The sequence below is a fragment of the Lepidochelys kempii genome, chromosome 16 (genome assembly GCF_965140285.1).
Source record: "Lepidochelys kempii isolate rLepKem1 chromosome 16, rLepKem1.hap1, whole genome shotgun sequence".
In the NCBI taxonomy this organism is placed as follows: Eukaryota; Metazoa; Chordata; order Testudines; family Cheloniidae; genus Lepidochelys; species Lepidochelys kempii.
The window spans coordinates 15,057,997-15,079,954 of record NC_136395.1 but is presented as its reverse complement, the minus strand read 5'-3'; the positions used below and the strand labels follow the sequence as shown (position 1 = coordinate 15,079,954).

General features: G+C 43.5%; 1 protein-coding gene across 3 annotated transcripts in view; it reads right to left on the bottom strand.

Moving 5' to 3' along the window:
* The window catches only part of COL27A1 (collagen type XXVII alpha 1 chain), a 240,651-nt gene that overhangs the window by 156,935 nt on the left and 61,758 nt on the right, over nucleotides 1–21,958 (bottom strand). For all 3 annotated transcript variants that reach the window (XM_073314249.2, XM_073314253.2, XM_073314251.2), the window contains 5 exons: nucleotides 12,838–12,882; nucleotides 11,937–11,990; nucleotides 7,146–7,190; nucleotides 4,080–4,133; nucleotides 2,764–2,808 (listed from right to left, as the gene is read on the bottom strand). In XM_073314249.2, coding sequence (XP_073170350.2) covers nucleotides 2,764–2,808; nucleotides 4,080–4,133; nucleotides 7,146–7,190; nucleotides 11,937–11,990; nucleotides 12,838–12,882 — 243 coding nt within the window. The remainder of the gene's footprint in view (nucleotides 1–2,763; nucleotides 2,809–4,079; nucleotides 4,134–7,145; nucleotides 7,191–11,936; nucleotides 11,991–12,837; nucleotides 12,883–21,958) is intronic.

The window sequence follows — 21,958 nt, the reverse complement described above, 5'->3', positions numbered from 1 at the left end:
CAAAGCCTTTTAGCTCGGACTCTCTCCCCTCCTTTGTGCATCTGAAACTGTGCGCATTCCACTCTCGTGCCAATCAAGTTACAATTTCATCCCCTTCTCTCTCTTGCCAGGACCTCATGGCCAGTTGCCCATCTGAGCACCATAAAACCCCCTCACTCTTAGTCAGTGCATTGGAAAGGATGAAGGTTTAGTAACAGCCACTTGGGTTCCCAGGCTCCAGCCTGCTCCTACAAAAGGCAGCTGTCCTCGAGACATCACAGAGTCATGTTATTAAAGTCTTCCTAGTACATCGCATTTTAATAGTAACTCTCCCAGCACAAAGCCCCAGACCTCCTCTCCTGTGCTAGGGAACTCCTTGCTGCCCACACATTTTATAAGTACACTCATCTAGTGTGTTTCTGATGCATGGTAGGAGGAGTGCGGTAGGAGGAGGAAGAGTCAGCTGAATTGCTGTTTTCAGGACAGATTCACCATGTTCCTTACAGCCCTGCACAGCTCAACTCCCCTGGAACGGTTTCAAAACCTGACTCATATCCAGTTTGTCTTTTTTAATCTTTACACACTTACATCATCCTGGGAGGCTCACAGTGTAACATACAAAACTTTCAGTGCTTAATCTATAGAGGTCCTGTACTGCAATGACAAGCAACTCAAACAGACAGAGACAGAAGTACAAGCACAGCTACAGAGAACCTACCAGACCAGGGAAGCAATGAACAAAATTGAAGTGGGCCCACTGACAATGCAGATATGCTGAAGGGCAGATGGCCTAGTAGATAAGGCACTGGAGCGGCAGTCAGATAGGCTGAGTACTTGTCTCAGCTCTACCAGCAATTTGTTTGTAACCTTGGGCAAGTCATTTAACCTCCCTGTGTCTCACAATGTTATGGAAGTAGATAATCATTATCAATCCTTAATGCAACCCTGGAAAGTACTCAGGCTCAGAGCCTGAGAGGTTATTTAGGTGCCTAACTCCCACTGAAATCAATGAATTTAAGCACCTAACTCCCACTGATTTCAATAGGAGTCAGGGGCCTAACTGCTTTTGAGGATCTGGGCCTGAGGATCCTGCAGCGAAGGGTGCAGCACTAGAACCGAAACAGAACAGGATGTTCAAGATTTCTGATAAATCCCTGATATCCCATCATGGGAATGGGGCTGGACGTTTCACAAGGAGTCTAAGAATTGGGCACTCAGTTCAGTGGGGCTTGAATACCTAACTTCCCTATGGCCTTTGAAAATCACAGCCTAAGTACATACGCATTTGTGAGAGAGAATCCCGCTGACCTCCAGGGAACATTGGGTTTGTAACAGTGACCGTTAGGCAAAGACTTCCATGTGGAAGATCACCAAAAACAAAAAACAAAAAACCCAAAAAAACCTCCCAAACAGCTGGAATGTGTTGAGCATACAGCACACTGTATGTGGAAACACATCAGAGCCCAGAAACCCTGACCAGATCCCTGTACCTAACGACGGTTGCCTTGTTTATTTTATTCTGGTTAGTGAGTCAGAGTTTCAATGGACTCTTTGCAGTTATTCATCATAGTGGTTTTTGATGTAACTAACATTCTACGAAACTATAGGAAGATTTGGCCATTTTTTTTCTACCCCTTGCTCCCCTGCCCCCTCCAAGAGATGAATAGTCAACAGGGATGAATGAAGAATTGTCAGGATGTTTGCATAGCTTTTACTGTGAGAACAGCAGCAAGTGGTAGGCGTGGGACTCCTAGAAAACACATGTTCGCATGCAAGGATGAGGGAGGGGAGCAGTGGATTTTTCTGCATGTGGGTAAAGGGACAATTTACAAGGAAGCATGACAGCGACAGGGGCACAGAGCAGAAACGTACACTAGGTGAAAGACAAGGCACTGAATACAAGAATGTAAGAACAAGCCTTCTCAGGGATTGTCAGAGGGCTATGACACCACGTGTACATCTGCCAACTGCGTAACAGATCTGGCAAGGCAAACACAGGCAGGGGAGAGAGCATAAAAGGGAATAAGCCAAGTGATGGCATAACAGTGCTGGAGAGCAGATATGGGAAAGTGGGAACATATCCACTACAAAGGGATGCACAACAGATCACAGCCAAAAGCAAGCAGGAGCAAATGGGCTAATGGAACTCCCTGAGTGTCAGCTCTCCAGACTGGGCAGAACACAGCTGCCAGCTTTCTCACACATACAGGGAAGAGTCATTACACCAATGCATCCAGTCCCTGAGCTTCCAAACAATATCATCTGGCTCCACATTCATTGCAGGATACAGTCACATGAGTCTTACCTTTCCTCCCTTCCCTGCTTCCCCTGGTCATCTCACACTCTTCTCCACTGTCCCTGCTACACAATTTGGCCAATGGTAGTGCAAGAGCCTTGTCTTGGGCCGTGCCTGCCATCTGCCTGCCTTCTTGCAACTCTAGGCTTCATCTACTCTCCGGAAAATATTTCTTCTCTCTCTCACCTAGATCTCACACTTCCCCTCCATCCACAGCTATTATACCTTCATAACAATAAAATGATGGCGCTGATTAATTCCATAAAGCATTTCATGGACACAATTTGTTGCTATACAAAATGCACTTGTGTATATGGCATTGTCTGGACAGGGGGGGTACAAGCCAGAGAGCTAGAAAGCTATCAGGAGATCTTTGATCTCCCCATTCAGCTATCACCAGAAGTTACAGAAAAGAACCAGGCAGCAGAAGGATTATGTTTCCAGTTTCATTCAACAAAGTCTGCATAATAGACGAGGAAAAACTTTACCGGCCTACCCATCTTGCCCCTCTTCCCAGGAACTCCAGGGATACCCTGTAAGGAAAAACACACAGAAAAAAAAATAGGTCTGAATGGGAAAACAAACAAAACAAAGGGAAACAAAAAACAGGCTAATAACTGCGGCACTGGTGAGAAATCAAGATGTTGGCTATTTGCAGTCAGCTGTGAGAGCAAGAGAGAGTGGGAAGAGAAATAACCTTAACCCATTAACTATAACCTCCCCATAGTTCGGACAAGCATCATCCACACCCAGGGGCAGCAGGCTATGCTTAGCAGTAGCAGTAATTAAGCCACTGGCCTGGAATCAAATGAAAGCTACAGCCAAGGCACTCACTAGAGAGCTTCTGTTTATGTTTCTTATTTAGTTCTATGAGCATTAAATCAGCCACTCCGGAGCATTAGAGTCCCTCCCATGCAAGCACACACATGTTCAACGGCTTTTCTTGTTTCTGGAGTCTGTATTTGCTAATCAGGTTGAGCAAAAATAAAAATCAATTTTCATCCTTAGAAGATCTGGTTTGGGGGGGTGGGGAGGGGGTGGAAGAGTGGGCCCTTTACTGTGTGGCTGGCAAGGGGGTGAAATGGCACTGTTTTTAAAAGGGCTTGGGTAAGAAGAGAAGAGAGGAAAGGAAGGTCCCCTGTTACTCTTCCAGATCAGAATCAATGGTTTGGAAAGCATGGAAGCTGTAAGTGAAAAGATGGGGTGAGGGGATGGGGATTTTCAAAAGTGACCAGTCACACTGGATGCCTCAACTTTAGGTTGCCCATCTGGAGATACCTGAAAGGAGCCCAACAGTAGAAAGGGACAAGCAGCTGCCTTCAGAGAACCGGGCTCCTTGAAGGCATTTCCAGTTCAGCACTCAAAATCACTAGTCAATTTGGAAAAACATTTGTCCCAGGCTGAAGGAATGATTTTTTCCTTAAGTATTTGCTTTTCTTACACTGAGATGGACCAAAAGAAAAAAAAATCACAGCAACAATGGAAAAATATAATCCACCTGAACACTCCCCTCTACTTTATGAATAGCAATGTGTCACCTTGCTTGGAACCCTGAGTTTCCTGAGCTGCCCATTAATGTACTGCACAAAGGTCCATCTCCTACATGAGGAAAGGAGCATACTGAAGAGAGTAACCATCTCTCTGTCTCAGTATTAGGCATTCTTTCCTGTTCTTTTAAGAGCAGGCAAAGCGAGGGAGCAGACCACAGAGTCACGTCCAGAAGAGGCTGCAATAGGTATCGAAGAAATTGGGTGATGGATATTCTAGAGACAGAAAGCCAGGGCTTTCCTCACAAAATACTCACTCGTTCTCCATCAGGCCCTGGCAGCCCAAATAATCCTGGGAGACCAATATACCCCTAAGGGAAAGAGGAAACAAGAAGTCAAATACATTTCCCTTCAGCAGTTATTCCATCCTGCCTGAACAGAAGAACGTCCTCCAGCGCTGGTCTATGGCAGCCGTGATGAAATAAACCTTGAGGCAAGTGTATATGCCCATGGACTGCATGGTGCTGGCTTCCACGATGTAGTCCAAGGGCACATACCCTCACACCAGGGATCATGAGGACTCCGTGCAGGAAGAGGCCAGCTGGACGGAACCTTACCTGGGCTGGCTCTGATCGTACCTGAGAGAAATGGAGCTGGGTTGCAGGTTAGCAAGAGAGTTACAACCATGGTCAACTGCATGCCTACGCCAAACAGAGATCTCTGTGGGAGGGCCTGGTCCCCCTGGAGTTTCTCATTCTGTTTCTCCTCCTGTCAGCCGCATACCTGGTCTTCCTTTCCTCCTCTCTCCGCAGTGTCCCTGAAGCTCATCCTTCCCTTCATCGATTCCAAGATCAGAAGACCATTGTGATCATCTAGTCTGGCTGCCTGTATAACATAGGCTGCAGAACTGCCCCTAGATCATTCCTAGAGCAGATCTTTTAGAAAAACATCCAGTCCTGATTTAAAAATTGTCAGTGATGGAGACTCCACCGCAACCCTTGGTAAATTGTTCCAACGGTTAATTACTCTCATGATTAAAAATTTACACCTTTTTTCCCTATCTGAATTTGTCTAGTTTCCATTTCCAGCCATGAGATCACATTTTACCTTTCTCGGCTAGACTGTAGAGCCCATTATTAACTGTTTGTCCTCCGTGTAGGTGCTTTATAGACTGTAATTAAATCATCCCATAATCTGCTCCTTGTTAAGGTAAACAGATTGAGCTCCTTGCATTTATCACTGTAAGGCAAGTTTTCTAATCCTTTAATCATTCTCATGGTTCTTCTCTGCACCCTCTTCGATTTATCAACATCTGTTCCCTCATCTTCCTGCTGAATCCTGTCTCTTGCTCTCCATAGGGCACCCTGTGGTGCAGATTCTAGCCAGACCACTTACAAATACCAGGCCCACCATACCAAATACCTCCACGAGCCTTTCACCAGACTCCTTGTCCTCTCCTCGAGCACCAAGGCCCCACTCTGAAATTGTACAGGCCTTGCATGCTGATCTGGGTCTGCATTAAGCTTCCTAATAGCTATGTACAATGGCTCAGCCTTCTACATGCCTACATTTCCTCCACGATCTAACTTTGATCAGAAGAGTCTCCTCTTCCTCATTAAAATCCAGTTTACTGTAAAGGCATCTCAGTTCAGTAGTGAGTGTCATATATTCAGTTCTGCAATATTTCTCCTGGGCTCTGGGCCCCTGCCTGGGCAAAAGCAGCTGCATAAATGCTATATGTCCTTTCACTTGCAGTAACTGGAGACTTGTGCTTAATTCGCTGCACGCAGTGATTAAAACAAAATGTTACCTTGTGCATTGCTCCTTTGCACAGGACTCTTTCTGTCAACTGCATAGCATCAAGCAGAAGTGAATTTTAGCAGGTAGCCACCTCAACGATTTCCCAAAACTTGGGTCGCCATAGAAAAAAATTCAAACACTGACACTGAACTTCTTCCATCCCTCCTCCTTCCCACTCCCCAAATCTCCTGACCCATCCCAATAAGCCTCTGAGACTCTCTGGGAGCCCATCAGACCACTATCCCACACCACGTCAGTATTTCAACTAGTTAGAATTTCACTATGGGATGATACAACCACACAGACAGAGCCCAGCCATCTAACCCACTGTTTGTCCTCTCATCCTGAGTCACAACGCAGCCACCTTCACATCTCCCCACATTTCCTATGAAAAAGCAGTGGGGGAAGAGGGCCCGAAGTGGTGAACAATTCAGACTCTTTCAGCCATAAAATGGTCGATATCTGGGCTAAGAAATATCAAGACTAAGTTCCCATTAATTGTAATGGAAATTAGAGGTTCAGTTCTCCTAGGTGGCTTTCAAAATCTGAGTCCCAGACATTTAGGGGTAGCAAATGAATGATAATTTTCAAGGGGCTTATCCTGGATTGAACACCCATACCCCGTATGAACGCTGAATTCCTACTGTACCATAAGTCACACAATTCTCTAGTGCAAGATCCTGGTTACTCTAGTGAAATGGGGGATTCAGAAATAGGGTTACTACTTAGTGAAGTGAGAGAAGCAAGCTGTGCTATCACAGACCTGTGTCTACCGGAGTACATTAAGCAGCTGATGCTTCCCCCCACCCCTTTCCCTACCACAGGAATAAAGTTAGCTATGGAGTCAGCTTTTGTTTATTGCTTGCAATTTTTCAAGTGATGGAAACCAGCTGGTAGCATTTACTGTTCATGGAGAAAGGACCACATGGTCAGGAGAGGAGCATTTTTATTGGCTCAGAGGATCACTATGGATTTCTAATTGTAGGTGAAGAGCAAAAGGTGATTAAATGCAGTTTTAATTCTTAATTCATCCCTCAACAGTCAGCAGGAATCCCCAGAGCTTGAGCTGATGAGCAAACCCAAGCTGAGATGCAGGGATATTAATGTTCTCATTTGCATATGGCTTCAAGATGTTGGCTTGTTGTGATGCATAAAGATGTAAAATCAATTCCAAATTTCTCTGCTTATAAAGCTCAGGACCAGCCTACATCTAGAAGAACCCCTCTTCAAAGTATTTGGAGTGGCTGAACCAGTGTGTTTGATGAAGCTAGAGAGGCCTCACTGAGACCAAAGTTGTAGGGAGACCAATCCTTTGGGATTTGGATTTGTTTCCTCTCCAATTCTTTGGACTTTGAAAGGGTTGACTTTGCAGCACAGCAATACTGGGAAGTTGCTCCGTTGGTTTTGGTACAGTTTTAAACCAATTGGGGATTTAATGATGCATCAATTAATTAATGAGCTCTATGTAATAAAAATAAGAAACTTATATTAGGGTTGCAAAGTTGATCACAAGGAGCGACAGATACTAGGGGATAGAACAGGGGGAGAGGAAAGAAAAACAAGGTAAAAAATGGCTCACTTACTCGACTGCCTTTTGGACCAGCTTCACCTATTGGTCCTGGTAAACCCTGAAACACAAGAGAAAAAACAAAGACAAATGTGGAGAGGCTTTAATATAAACCCTAATGAGCAGTGCCATATTTACAGCACTATCCTAGGATGGTTCTGATGATTTCACAACTATCCCAAGGGGTATCAATATGGGAGAATGAGGGGTGGGGGGAGAAGAGGAACAAATCCCTAATTGTTGTGAATTGATGACTCTGCAAAACAGGAATCTTATAAAACACAGGAGCTCACTCTCTGAGACCCAGAACACTGGAACTAGAATGGAGATTTCTGGTCATAAAGACTGGAGAGGTTAACATAGTGGGATGCAAGTAAATTGCAATCAAATGCTAGTTGCAATGTAAAGTGACACCATGTAGACAGTGGCACTCACCAAAAGGTGGGATTGAGCATGCTGCCAATGAACCATACAGACAAGGCGGCAGCTAACTGCAATGTCAAAAATACCTTAACTCCTGGGAGGGGACTGTAGATGGGGCCCAATCCAAAACCCATTGAAAACAAGGGAAAGACTCCCACGGACTTCAGCAGGCTGTGGATCAGGCCCACAGTTCCACATGCAGGGAATGGTTAAAAAGGTATTTTAAATTTTTGAGCTCCAAGACATGAATGACCCTCTTTACCTTCAATAGTGGAAAGACTTGTAATCAATGCACCCACTTTTCTAGCAATGATGAGGGGCCCATTCATGCTCCTTTTGAAGTCACTACTAAAATTACCATTGGGCTTCAAGTGAAGGAGGATCAGCCTTATGACATCTGTAAAAATTAGGTACACTGGGCAGGTTCTATCCAGAACATTGGAAGCTGGGAAAGAATTCAAAATAAATCTCATTGTATTTCTGTACCCACTGCCCTTCCCTTAAGCAGGGCTGTACTCTAAAAAGAGGCCCTATAAAAATTGCATAATGAGCTTCCATGTTTATTGCCTTTCACCAGCTTCCAGACCAAATTTATCTAGTTTACAAGTAAAAAGGACAGGTTTATTTTTTCTTCAGCTGTCAGCTCTGCATATTCAACCTGGGATCTGAAAGTCAAGTTGTGCTCTTTCTGGCTCACACATCATCACCAGTAGAAGATTTCTGCCGTCGGAACATCGTTAACAATTCTGCCTATGATGCACGAAGCAAAATAGAGCCAAGCTCCCTCTCCCATAGCACTGCAGAGCCAACACAGCTGACAGAAGTTACAAATAGTAAAATCTTAGTCAGTAGGGAGAACTGACTGAAAACACACAGGGTTCAGATCTCTTGAATAAGAAGGTGCCATTTTTTCAGAGCCACTTTCTTGACCATAACTGCATTTTAAAAGTACTTTTGTTTTCTATGTACCTGGGGACAAATACTTTGTCCAGAATATCTGACTGGGAGTAAGACTCTGTGAATCCATTAAACAGCATCCACTAATCTTGTCAGTTCACCATAACGCAAATGGTTAGGATGTTGGTTGAACTCATGAACACATGCTCTCACATGATGTTCTGGTGTACAAATCTCTCATGAGCCTTGCAGAGGGTGTGAATGTAACATTCACGTTTAGGTTCATAAAAATATCTCAATCTCTCCTACTGATTGTACTCTCCAGTGAATTAGTCTGTACATTATGCTGTAGATTCACAGACTTGGGTATCTCTAGAATGCTATCAGCACTGTATTTCTGGAATATGCTAAATGAACCCTCGGTTGTTCATATTCACTCCTAAGATGTATGAATGCAGAAAGTTTCATCTAATATCTGCACTACCTTATTATTAATAGACTAACAAATCAGCATCTGTATGGAGTCATATGAAAGTGATCACACAGTACAAGCCTACCTGTGTACATCTACAGGAGAGCTGGAAAGTGTAAGTTCCATCTAGGATAGACATACCCACTAAAAGTAGAAGTGTAGCCATGGCAGTACGAGCGGCAGCTGTCCATGGTCATAGCTAGGGTCTTGGATTGGGACTGCACTTGGGGCAGCTAACCTTTCCCACTGCTCCCACCACCATGGCTACACTTCTCTGTTTAGTACACTAGTTCAATCAGAGCTAGTGTGGGAAAGTCTACCTGAGCTGGAAATTACACCTTGCAGTTCCAGAGTAGACATACCCCCAGTAGGGCTAGGTACAATGTTTAACATTAAGCTCAACCACGAGACAACACTAATAATTACATTTTCTAGTGTTTACCTGGGATTTTTTTTTCCTTGAGATACATGGCTGTGTTCATACCTGTATGACAAGAGTGTGACTCATTCTGGACCCAATCCTGTAAACCCTAACTCACGGGACTAATTCTACAAATCAGCAGGAGGCGCTGCTAGCTGCTCCACGTTTTTGAAAAATCAGACTCTTCTTTAGGTTTCTAAATACAGACTGGGAGCCTGGCTTTAAGGTACTCATTTTTCAAAATCTTGGTGATTGACCTTGCGTGAATAAAATTTTGCAGGACCAGGGCCACGGTGATGGAGGATCAGGGGACAGTTCCAGCTGGAGCCTCATGCCTCTGCGCATGTTCTCCGCATTCATTCCAGGCAGTCTAGAGCATGCATCATTCCAGAGCAGTTATTAAAGAAAGTGCCTGAGCCTGGTCTATTTTCCTCTGCAACATTTTGCACACATAAAGGGCTTCTGGCACATTTTTTAGAGGGTAAAGGCCAGAGAGTCAGTTTTCTTCTGTCTCTTTAGTCTATTCCCCTTTGCAGTCAGCTCCACCTACACCTTACTACTGTGCTGCAGGGCTATTTGTTTACTGCAGCTCACAGCAGGACAAGATTGGTGTGCAAAAGTAAACTGATGTGGAGTGCTGGACCACCTGGTCCAAGAGAGACATTTGGCACTCCTGCTCTTGGATTATCCCCACCGTAGCCCGTGCATCTATAGCGTTCATGCCTGTAAAGGAACTGCTAGGATAAGCCAAACAGGTTCACAGTGTGTCTCTCTATGGAATTTTTATCAGGCTAGGGAAATGGATGTCTCCATTAGATGCATTTGGATAAAAGACGTAGGAGAGACTGGAAGAATTTTCCTCCATTGTTCACATCCATGGCCAGTCTGTATGATATAATGTCCAGTGAGCATGTCTGTAGGGGAGCTGGAAGATTTACCAATATGTGGATACAGCCAGCTACTGGGAGAGAGTAGGTTCTGCAGGGGTTAAATTACTGACCCATCTCTCAGATCTCACATGCCATAGAGACTGGATCTTGAGGACACACAGAGCAGATTTTCTACTTTAAGAACGGGCAAGATGTGTGTCCTGGATGCCATCTTACAGTTTTTAAATGATTGGTGACATTGGTGATCACAGCATCGTGGCGGGAACTTGTTCTTCACCAGGGATTGTGTGGACATGTTGCTAAAAACAATATCCAGCTGCACCCACTGTGTTTAGCGATTATATTGTGGCTCTGCTTTGACAGGCTGTAAATATGCTGGAGGTGGAGGGCTATGGATCAGGCAGCATGGGTGAGTTTCCTATGGCTAACCATTGTCCTCTAGTGCTGTACAGTAGCACATGAGGGACTAGCTAGTAGTCACTTCCTCAAGGGATCTCCAAAAGCAGACTGACCCTATTTCCATAGTCCCTCTAGCAAAAGGCTGAGCAGACAAAGCTTCATAGGTAGAGTTTGCTGCTGGCTTTAATCACGATCTTTTATTGTCACTAGACTTCTTCTGTCTTAGGTTTTTCTCCTATTTGATATTAGGTATTAAAAGTGATCTGCAAACTGCAGGTAGTTAGGATACTAGGCATACGCCCCCTTCTCATCTCTTTATGATTAATAAAGTAGGTCTGAAAAAATGTGGCCAGATTTCCCTTGTTTTTATCTTGCAAGTTCAGATCCTGCCCACCACAGAAGACACTGTGATGACTGGAGAACGGGTTAAAATGACGGCATCCCATGAGCTAAGAGAGTGAAAATTGAGCAACTGAGGGAAGGGATGTTCAGCTAGCCAGGTTCTTTGCTCATTTTTCTTCCACACGTGTAACTCCAGTGCCTGACTGACACTTGAAAGAACGAATATTGTTAAAGATGCTGCACTCCTTCCCTTTGCATTAAGGGATGAAAACCTCCTCCCACCTGGGCCATTCCTGGGATGCAAGGCATTGCAAAGTGGGCAGGGAGATGCCTTGACTCCAGGGGCCACAGAGAATACTTGTTCCTGCACCCGCCATTGCACCTGGCTCTTGTGTAGGGTCAGAAGGAAGGGGCATGGTGGCTCCTTGTTGTGTCCACAGAGCATAACCTGGCCCATAGTGAGCATAGTTCCAGAGATAAGGTCTATAAGGAGAAACTGAAGCTATATGGAACAGATTCTACAGAGTTCCCATCTGCAGGGAATTTTTAGTACAAAAACCACAGGTGCTGCCATACAGAATTTATATCTGTGAAGGAACAAAACATGCTTAGTAGTTTTTCCTTTGTTTACGTCTCCAACAAGTGCAGATCCTGCCATGATCGTGTCTGCACAGGACCTCCATGATACTCCGAGCAGATTCTCCAGGGATCACGTCAATTTGTCGAATGAGTATGCTTTAGTTTTTCAAAGACAATGATCACAAGGAACAGAACGATTTCTAAGAACCTGAATGTTCACTAACAAATCAGAAAGGACCAAATTATTTATGCTAAGGGGGAAAAACAAACAAAAAGAAACCAACACATTCCAAGGTGTGAGCACCGTATTTAGTGGAGTATGCTTATATCTACCTGCATACCCAAATCCCTACTCTGTGCACAGCACGGTAAGATTTACTGCACCTGCCTGCCAGGATAACCTTTGGCACCTGGGCTCCCGTCTGGTCCTCGTTCACCCTTAAAAGAAAAGCACACAAAGGTGAGGTTAATGCTACAGCCTATTAGATTTTGGGAGTGGGGGGCTGTGAATGAACTTGTTTCCGATTTATAAAGAGAAAGAAAATTTTGATAAAAAAAGGCAGAGGAATAAATTTAAGAAGAAGAAAAAGCTACAGAAGCCAACTCAACAGGATCTAGGCATAAAGCAAGCGTTGCTGTCTTCCCACCTCCACTGAAACTTGCAGATAGTTTGGAACAAGGAGGCTAAGAGAAGGTGTAAGGCTGTGTCTATATCTCTGGCATATGGAACTGCTTTACCAGGGGGAAAGCTCTGCCAAACTTTTTAAAAACTAAATGGATTCATGTATAATATCCTTTAACATCATCTATAACAGGCCTTGCTATTCATTGCTATTTGACTGCAAACATCAGATTTATCCAAATAAAAAAAGGGGGTGGAACGTGAGTTACAGTCAAGTACTTAGTATGATGTGGTTAGTTAGTAAACTCCAGCTGAAAACTTAATGTAAAGAAAAAAGAATGAGTATAAATCTGCCCCTATTTCCATTGTATAAACTTGCACAAGTTTGGGCAATAAATGTTGCAAATAAATTAGAAGCTTAAATAAGTCCCTCCTTTCTCCCTGCCCCCACTGATGTTTGGTTAACATATGTGCATAACTCCCAATTAGCACGGGAGTTAGCTGCATAAATCGTCTCTCTATTAGGCTGGCTCCGAAAAAGCACTTTGATTCCACTGAAAAGCTTGGTAAATGACTCAGCCTGATTTCAGATTATTAGCAGACGAGAGATAAACTACAAAGAGGGATGGATTTAAAGTCTTGGAACCTGGAAGGGGCACTCACCTGGTCTCCAGGATGACCTGGTGGTCCAGGGTAGCCTTTGTATCCCTGTTTAAAAATATAAGAGTAACAGAACAAAATAATCAGAACTTTGTTTGAATTTCTCATCCCAGCTCAGTACTATTTAAGCTCAGTACCAATGTGGACACAAGAACAAATGGATATAAACTGGTCAATGGGAAGTTTAGACTTGAAATTAGACGAAGGTTTCTAACCATCAGAGTAGTGAAGTTTTGGAATAGCCTTCCAAGGGAAGCAGTGGGGGCAAAAGACCTATCTGGCTTTAAGATTAGACTTGATAAGTTTATGGAGGAGATGGTATGATGGAATAACATGATTTTGGCAATTAATTGCTCTTTAAATACTCATGGTAAATAGGCCCAATGGCCTGTGATGGGATGTTAGATGGGATGGGATCTGAGTTACTAAAGAAAATTCTTTCCTGGGTATCTGGCTGGTGAATCTTGCCCATATGCTCAGGTTTAGCTGATTGCCATATTTGGGGTCGGGAAGGAATTTTCCTCCAGGGCAGATTGGAAGAGGCCCTGGAGGTTTTTCGCCTTTTTCTGTAGCATGGGGCATGGGTCACTTGCTGGAGGATTCTCTGCTCCTTGAAGTCCTTAAACCACAATTTGAAGACTTCAATAGCTCAGACATAGGTGAGAGGTTTTTCGCAGGAGTGGGTGGGTGAGATTCTGTGGCCTGCATTGTGCAGGAGGTCGGACTAGATGATCATAATGGTCCCTTCTGACCTTAATATCTATGAATCTATGAAAGCTCTATAGAGAAGTTTCCTCCAAATCTATAATCCGTTTTATGATTCATGCTAACTTTTCACCTCCCACCTTTTGTCTGTTTAGACTAAGCTCTTTAGGGCAGTCAGCTACCATGTGTGTGTACAGCGCCTAACACAGTGGATCCTTGTTCTTGGTTGGGGCCTCTAGATGCTACTGCAATGCAAATAACCACCACTCGCAGCTGGATTTTCAGTATCACAGATGAAGCTGCTTTGTTTGTACCTGAACATTATCCATTAGGAAGGGCTCAATCTTAGAATGGAGCTGGAAAAACATATCTACAAAATGATCTACCTGACTAGTCACATTCTCTGTGTCCTGCAGTGACCTCCCACAATTCCCGTTAAATCAGATTCATGGGATGAAATCTTGACTGTATTGAAATCAATGGAAATTTTGCAACAGACTTCAATACAGCCAGGATTGCATCCATAGATTTTAAAGCAGAAGAGACCATTTGGGTCATCTAGTCTAGCCTCCTGCATAATACAAGCCACAGAATTTCACCCAGCAATTCCTGAATCAAGGCCAGTAACATAGGGTTCAGTTATCACATATATCTTTCCAAAAGATATCCAAGAGATGGAGAATCCATCACATCCTTTGGTAAATTGTTCCAATGGCCAACTACCCTCATTTATTTATTTTGCCTTATTTCCAATTCAAATTTATCTAGCATCAACTTTCAGTCTTTGGATCTTGTTATGCCTTTGTCTGCTAGATTAAAGAGCCCGCTGTTATCAGGCATCTTCTCCCCTGTAGGTACTTAAAGATGATCAAGTCATCTCATACTTCTCTGATAAGCTAAACAGGATGAGTTTCTTAAACCTCACATTACAAGGCAGGTTTTCCAGACCTCAGATTATTCTTGTAGCTCTTGTTTGAGCCCATTCCACTTTTTCAGCCTCTTTTTTGAAGTGTGGACACCAGAAGTGGACACTATTCTGGTAATCAGCTGGCCAGATTATGTGGTACATCTTTTTATTAGAGGATAAAAGAGTTTATAATTTTCACTGCCAACAAACAGACCCTTCATTTTAAGGTGTGGTTTACATTCTCCAGATTTACTTAGATCTCCCTTTGTATATCAAGTAACATGCTTGGATTTTATACTCTTTGTCTCCCTTTATTATGTTACTGTAGCTATTTAAAATAAACTAGTCTCCATAAAGTAGAGGCAAAGCACATCAGAAGATTACATTTAGTTAGGGACTAACGTGATAATTGGGCTACTACGGAGGACACAAAAAATAGAAAAATGTAACTTAAAACAAGCTGGGGTGGGGAGTGGAGGGGAGGGGGAAGTATCAACATTTAAATAAAAATATAGAAACAACAAAAATACCTTCAGGCTGAGTTATAATGGTTAATTATTTCCTGATCTATAACTTTATACCCAGTCTTGGACTGGAGATCCAAAGATGTCACTGTAGCGTAGTCAAACATGTTAGGTGGCCTATTTTTCCCCCTCTGTGAGACACAATGGTACCCTTTTCGGCTAAGTGCTCAGCCCTTCAGTTCACTCACCAGACAAGTGACTGGACTTTGCTTCTGCTCAATTGTTTTTTTATTTTTCCCATGTGGTTTTGGTAATTAAATATTCATGGTAAATAGGCCCAATGGCCTGTGATGGGTTTTTAGATGGGGTAAGATCCAAGTTACCCGGGAAAGAATTTTCTGTAGTATCTGGCTGATGAATCTTGCCCATATGCTCAGGGTTTAGCTGATCGCCATATTTGGGGTCGGGAAGGAATTTTCCTCCAGGGCAGATTGGAAGGCCCTGGAGGTTTTTCGCCTTCCTCTGTAGCATGGGGCACGGGTCACTTGCTGGAGGATTCTCTGCTCCTTGAGGTCTTCAAACTACAATTTGAGGACTTCAATAGCACAGATATAGGTGTGAGGTCTTTTTTAGGAGTGGTGGGTGAAATTCTGTGGCCTGCATTGTGCAGGAGGTCAGACTAGATGATCATAATGGTCCCTTCTGACCTAAATATCTATGAATCTATGAATCTTCTAGGACCTGCAGCCTAACTCCTCCCTCGCAAAGGAACGCAGCCCTCACAATGTTCCATGTCTACTTCCCATTCACGTGCCTCTTCACTCATTATTTCAGATATTTGGGCTTAAAGAAACACTCACTCTCTCTCATGACCCCATTTCTTGTGCTTGATCCTGCTGTTACATCACAATCCTGTGTTTCATCTCTCTCTCTCTAGCCACTGAAAGTCACACACTGGGACTTCAATGAAAGATCAAATGGCTGGGGGTAAAGTAAGCCTTAGCTGAACCTTCTATAATTAGTTAACATAGGGTCTGGGCCTGATCCAACGTCTAATCATGACAATGGGAGTCTTTCTACTGACTTCAGTGGGCTTTGGATCAGGATCATAATACTGAGAGTTACAAAGAGGCCTGATGGCTCAGGTAATGGGATAAAGTGCTTTTCACCTGCGGATCTCCAAGCAGGCAGTGACCAAAAGTTCTTGCATTCCAAAGGCTGTTGGCAACCTGACATTGTCTCCATTCATTTCCTAGTGAAGGAGAGTCTAGATCACAAAAGCCAACATTGCAAATGGTAACCTCAACTCACCAAGAGCTCAAGGACTAAACGAGCAGGGAGAGTCTCATGCCCTTGCCAAGCCCAGGGAGAAGTTAACCCTGCTGTCTCTGTATCAGGCCCTGAAGCTCAACCGAGAGGGGTCAAGGGTACCAGCAGTAAATTTGAGATATGTGTTTTGGTAGCTTCTTGATTTGGGAATGGGAGGTTAGACACTAGATTGCAGTTCGCAAAGCTATCAGCGATGTGTGATTTTTTTTCCCCCATACCGTAGCATTAATAACCTGTGCTAGTTTTAGATCTTTGTCCCAGATCATGTACCCATACTGGGATTTTGGCAAGTTGAGAGGTAAGGGGGGGGGGTGGGTTTACTGATCAGACAAATGCGATGAAAAGACTCTAGGGCTTACTGGTTTCCACTGAGCACACCAGGCTATTCCTCTCTTTTGGCTCTGCCCTCCATCTTTATTTCCGGCTCCTTGGGGACCTGGAGGATGTGGGACTTTCACCTCAGTCAGGCATAGAGGGTCTATGGTTGATTCCTGGACTCACATCTGATATCAGTCACTTTGCAAAGGGCACTCGGCGGGAACACTTTGCAAAGGGCACACTTTGTCACTGTGACTAGCAGTGTCAGAAAAACAGCAGGAGCCAAAACTGATTCCAGAGGCCTCCAGGTAGCCCCATGTCAAAATGTAACGTCTTTGCTTCTACACGTAATCAGCCTCTCCAGCCACTTCTCCTGACAGGGCTGGCATGAATGGGGACATCACACCTTAAAGTGAATGAGTAACTTCATCCAGAGGTAAGAGCAAGGCAGTGCCATAGGAGGCAAATGAAAAGAGCTGGCTGTTTAAGTATTGTACAACAACCTCCGTGCCCAGCATCTTCATATACATACCCTGAAGCTAGTGTCTTGGAATCCCAGATTGGGTACCTGAAATGTGCTTTCAACTTGCCATCAGCCTAGAACCATTCTGAGATTTGAACAGCTAGCCAAAAATTATACTAGAAGGCTGTCTCCTCTTCCCTATCCCAGAGAAATAAAAGGGCCCTTTTTCAGTCCTTTCCATGAGATAGGCTCTGTCAGGAGACATAGCTGCAAAGGTCAAGATTTAAAGTTTCTGGATTCCTGATGTTCAAACAAATCTGAGTGCAGACTCTTGCTCCTCTTTTAAAAGTTTCTTGATGCACAAAACTCTGGGATCTAAGCAGCTAAACTGGGACTTGGAAGTCCATCTGTCCGAGAGATAGCAAATCACTTCATGTCAATACAAAGAGTTTCCCTTTTTCTGTCTTGTTTAGACTGTCAGCTTATTTGGGGGAGAGACTGTGTCATTATTTATATCTCATGTGTTGCCAAGCCCAGATTTGGTGGTCTACAGATAATAAACAGCAACAAAGTTGGTACTAAATGAGGGAGACGTCCCTTTCAAAAGAAATCTATGCCTAAGGCATAAAAACAAATGATCTCCCACCTAAAGATCACATCAAGGACCTGATTTAGATTTTAGAATCAGAATCTATGGAGGCACAGGAGAGTTAGTGACTTCTGTATCTCAAATCCAAATCAAAGCCTATCACTGGGGTCAGAAAAATCAAAGAGCATTGTTCATGCTATGAGGAGAGATCCCCTACAGACAGAAAGATGTCCTCAAAAAGTCACAGATCTTCTGAGCTACATTCATATCAAGATCCCTTTCCAAGAATCCCCCCAGAGAGATTACATTAGAAAAATAAGGAACATTTTAGCTCCTCCTCTTCCCCTCAAAAAAAATTATCAAGAAGCATGAAAGCTTCTTTTAGATAAGGCAGATCCAGGAATTTGATTGCTTCATAAGATTTCCTACCAGCCCCAATTACAGCATGAGTAGAAGAAGATCTGGAGACTAGAAGATCTTGAGCTAAAGTCTGCACCGTGCATCATGATGTTTTTATATATAAAGCCAAGTGAATAGCTCTCAAGTTAAATATACAGACCGTATATTATTGTTGCATCCTATTAAATATACTCTTCACTATTTATGGCTAACTCGGGGGTGTTTAAAATGTGTTTCTTCACATAAACTGATGATTACCACTGTCTGAGGTTAATCATAGCTAGGGACTGAAAAAGCTCATGCATTTTAAGGCTGGCTGGTATGTGAAAGTGTTTACCTGCTGCAATACTCTTTAAATAGCACTGAAATAACAGAGAAGAGTGTATGAAAACAATTACATTTGCTCTCCTATCCAAACACTTCCTGATGATTACAGGGCGATTAAACACAAGGGGGCTGTCACTACAAGGGGAAATTACACTTCACTGAAGGATTTGCTCAGCTGTGACAATGTTTATAATCCACACTGTCATAGCTACAGATGACAATTCGCATTTCTGTGGGAAACAGACAGGCTTCAGCAAGCAGACCTTGGGCAGTGGCTGAGCTGGAAGAGGCCACTGAATGCAGCCTATTTGGAAAGATGGTCTTGAGGCTGGAACCCTGAACTGGCAACCCAGGAAAACTGGGTTCAGGTTCCCAGCTCTGCCTTATATTCACTGCATGACCTTGGGTGAGTCACTCACTCTTTCAATACCTCTCAATCAGGCACAGCCTTACATTCAACTACAATAGCAGCTGTTCTGTCCTCAGCAACATTCTGTCTCAGGACATGTTGCACAGTACTTCAGTAGAATCAATTTGCAAGATGGTCATATTCTGCATCCGACAGCCAAATGCCAAGAGGCATTTATGAGCTATTAGTTTTCTTTAATGCACTTCCCTTCTGGTGCCTCAGGTCCTGCCACCATTCTCTAGAACTGCTGTTCAGCAAAAACAAAATTCACTCCTTGTGAAGTGGATGAGCAATGTCTCTCTCTCAGACCACACCAATGTTTTTGGTATCCCTTGTTTGAACAGCTGTTTCACATACCCTGTAGCTGGGCAAAGGCAAAAAATATTTGTGGGCACTCAGAGACCAGAGTATCCAAACCTACAAAGGAATAGACGGCGTGTGAATTTACATGGTACATGTTTGCTTATGGTACAAACCATGCCATACAGAACTACAGGCCTTTGGTAGCGGCTCCATCTCAAAAAGTGCAGAGCCAACTGCTTCTTTCAGAAAGAAAAATGTTTGTGGGAGAAAGAAACCCATGAGGGAAACTTCTGTCTCTTTGGAAGTTCTTACACAGAGAGTTTACAAACAGATATGAATGGGTTCCATCCAAACCCCCTGCATGATGCTCTTTTCTGACTTGTCCCATAGAAGGACAGTACCTTTTTGCGTTTGCTTATGCCAATTTTCAAGACTTTGCCATTTTCTTGTAGGCTAAATGGGCTGCCTGCCTGCAGCCAAACACCATGGTATTTTCACTGGGGAGATGCCAGCAAGGAATACAGATTAAAAATTGTTTTTCCAAATATTTCTTCAACAGCTTTAAAAAGTTTTCTTAATTTAGAAGGCTAATAAAATCCAGGCAGCACCAAAGCATCTGCCAAGCCAGTTCCTCTTTTTTGCTGCACTGAAGGAAAATCCCACAATCCAACTTACTCGTGTCCTTGAAGAAACAGAAACACCTCCTCCCCCGCCCCCTCCGCAACAACCCCTGAATGTGCTTCAGGTTTTCCAAAGTCTGGTGTGGGACCTGTGCATTGGCTTTGGGTCTATTTGTTTAGTCTCCTACTCCTGCTCCATTCTTTCCACCATAAGCCCATTGCATTTTGCTGATCACAACCGCGAGGCTTCGTTTTATGAGCTGCTATGCTAAGAAAACTGTGTTCTTTGCACCTAATTCATTAGAACCAGTTTGAGAAAGCTGAGTGTGGGGGTTAGCTAAGCCCCAGTCAGTCCACTGCCTGGCTCTACTCAACAACTCAAGTGGAACAAGCACCACTGCCCCTTGCAGGTGATTTCTACTTCCATTCCCTCTCCTACTTTCCCCAGTATTTAGGAATAGGATAAATAAGCACAGCTCCCCCTACTGTGAATCTACTGCAGATGAAAGGGGACCAAGTGACAGCCCTGGAGTCTGAACCCCTCTAGCCACAGAACAGGAACAGGTGGGCAGCCACAGTGAAAGTTCTCCAAATTAGAGCAGTGCAAAAAAAAATTTTTTAAAAAAATGGACTTTTTATTTTTGAATTGCTGGTGAACCAAACAACCCTCCATAAAAATGAATTTTGGGTTGAACAAAATGTTTTAGTTCAATTTCAAGCATCTGTTTTGGACTGAAAAAGTTAAAGAAAATTTAGAAATGAAAAGTCATTTGAAAGCAAAACATTTCGTTTAGAAGAGTTAAAATGGAAACCTTTCCATTTTTTAAATTAAAAAAAAAACAAAAACAAAAAAAACCACCTTCCCCCTCCCCATGCCCAGCAGAAACAACCGGGTGAAATTAACACTACTTTGCTAAATATTTCTGGGTTGCTGAATTTGCATTTTTTCTAGAAAAAAAAGTTTCAATCAAAAAATTCCACCTCACTCTACTCCAAACGCCACAGCCCCTAAACTGAGGTAGGGGTGTGTGTTTGTGTGCACGGCCCATGCGGGGAACAGGGCCAGGGAATTGCTGAGAGGGACAATTCATTCTCAATGACCCATTCACATCTTGACCTCTCTGCTGAGATGATCAAAAGGGTGGCAATTAGGATGGTTAGTTTTGCAATGTCAATATTTGCCATCTGGGAATGGCAATGAAGACCCTGAGACCCATTTCACATAAGCCACTGAAGAGCTTCCAGCCACTATCAGCAGAGCTTGCTCCACATCAGCAACCTGGAAGGAAATCCCTACTACTTTGAAACTTTCACCAAAGTCATTAGTGTATCAAATAGTAAGGAAGAAGCAATCAGGCATCCCATGTTGGGGGATAATTCATCTCCAGGCTGGGAGAGGTCTCATTCATGCTCCCTGAACGCCATTTATTTCAGTCTTTCCACTCACCACACTAGATTGATTCTTCTTTGCAGCAGGGTAAAACAAAAAACAGAATTGTGTTGGGGGCGAAAAATGCTTCCACAAACACTCATGCAAAGCTGTGGAATTTGCCACCACTAGAAGCATGGACACAATTAATAGTGCTAGCATGGTTGGGGCACTAATGTGGGAAAGCAAACACCAATGGTGGGACATGGCAGTGAGGAATCTCACACTCCAGCACTTGAAGGCATTCTCAGACCCATGCACATTCCTGGTGACATTTGTGCTGCTGATGGCACATATATGGAAGCAAACAAAGCAGATCCATGTTAATTTCAAGCTCCATTCAAAATACAGAGAGAAAGAAACTCCTTCTCCAAATGCATATGGGTTGGTCTTGACCAGAAAATGTGGTCAAGCTTTAGTGGGCTCAGATAACATGCACTAACTAAGCCATACCTAAACCGGTACCTTAATATAGCTCCTGCCCACACTAGAATATGATCAGCTTTAACTGAAATAAAGATGGTAGCCTGCATTCACCCTAGGAGAGGGTTGCATTTAGAGGAAGCATGTTCCAATTGGTAGGGTGCTAGTCTTGGAAGACCCAGGTTCTTTTCCCTGCTCTGCCACAGCCTTCTGGTGTGACCTGGGGCAAGCCACTTACCCTCTCTGTGCCTCAGTTTCCCAATGGTGAAATGGGGATAACAGCACTGTCCTGCCTCACAGCATGCTGAGAGGATAAATACATTAAAATTTGTGAGATGGTCAGATTCTATAGTTTTGTGGGCTATATAAGGACCTAAGACAGACCAAGTTTAGAATGACTTGGGCTAGCATGTGTTAGCTAAACCTGACCTAAGCCTGG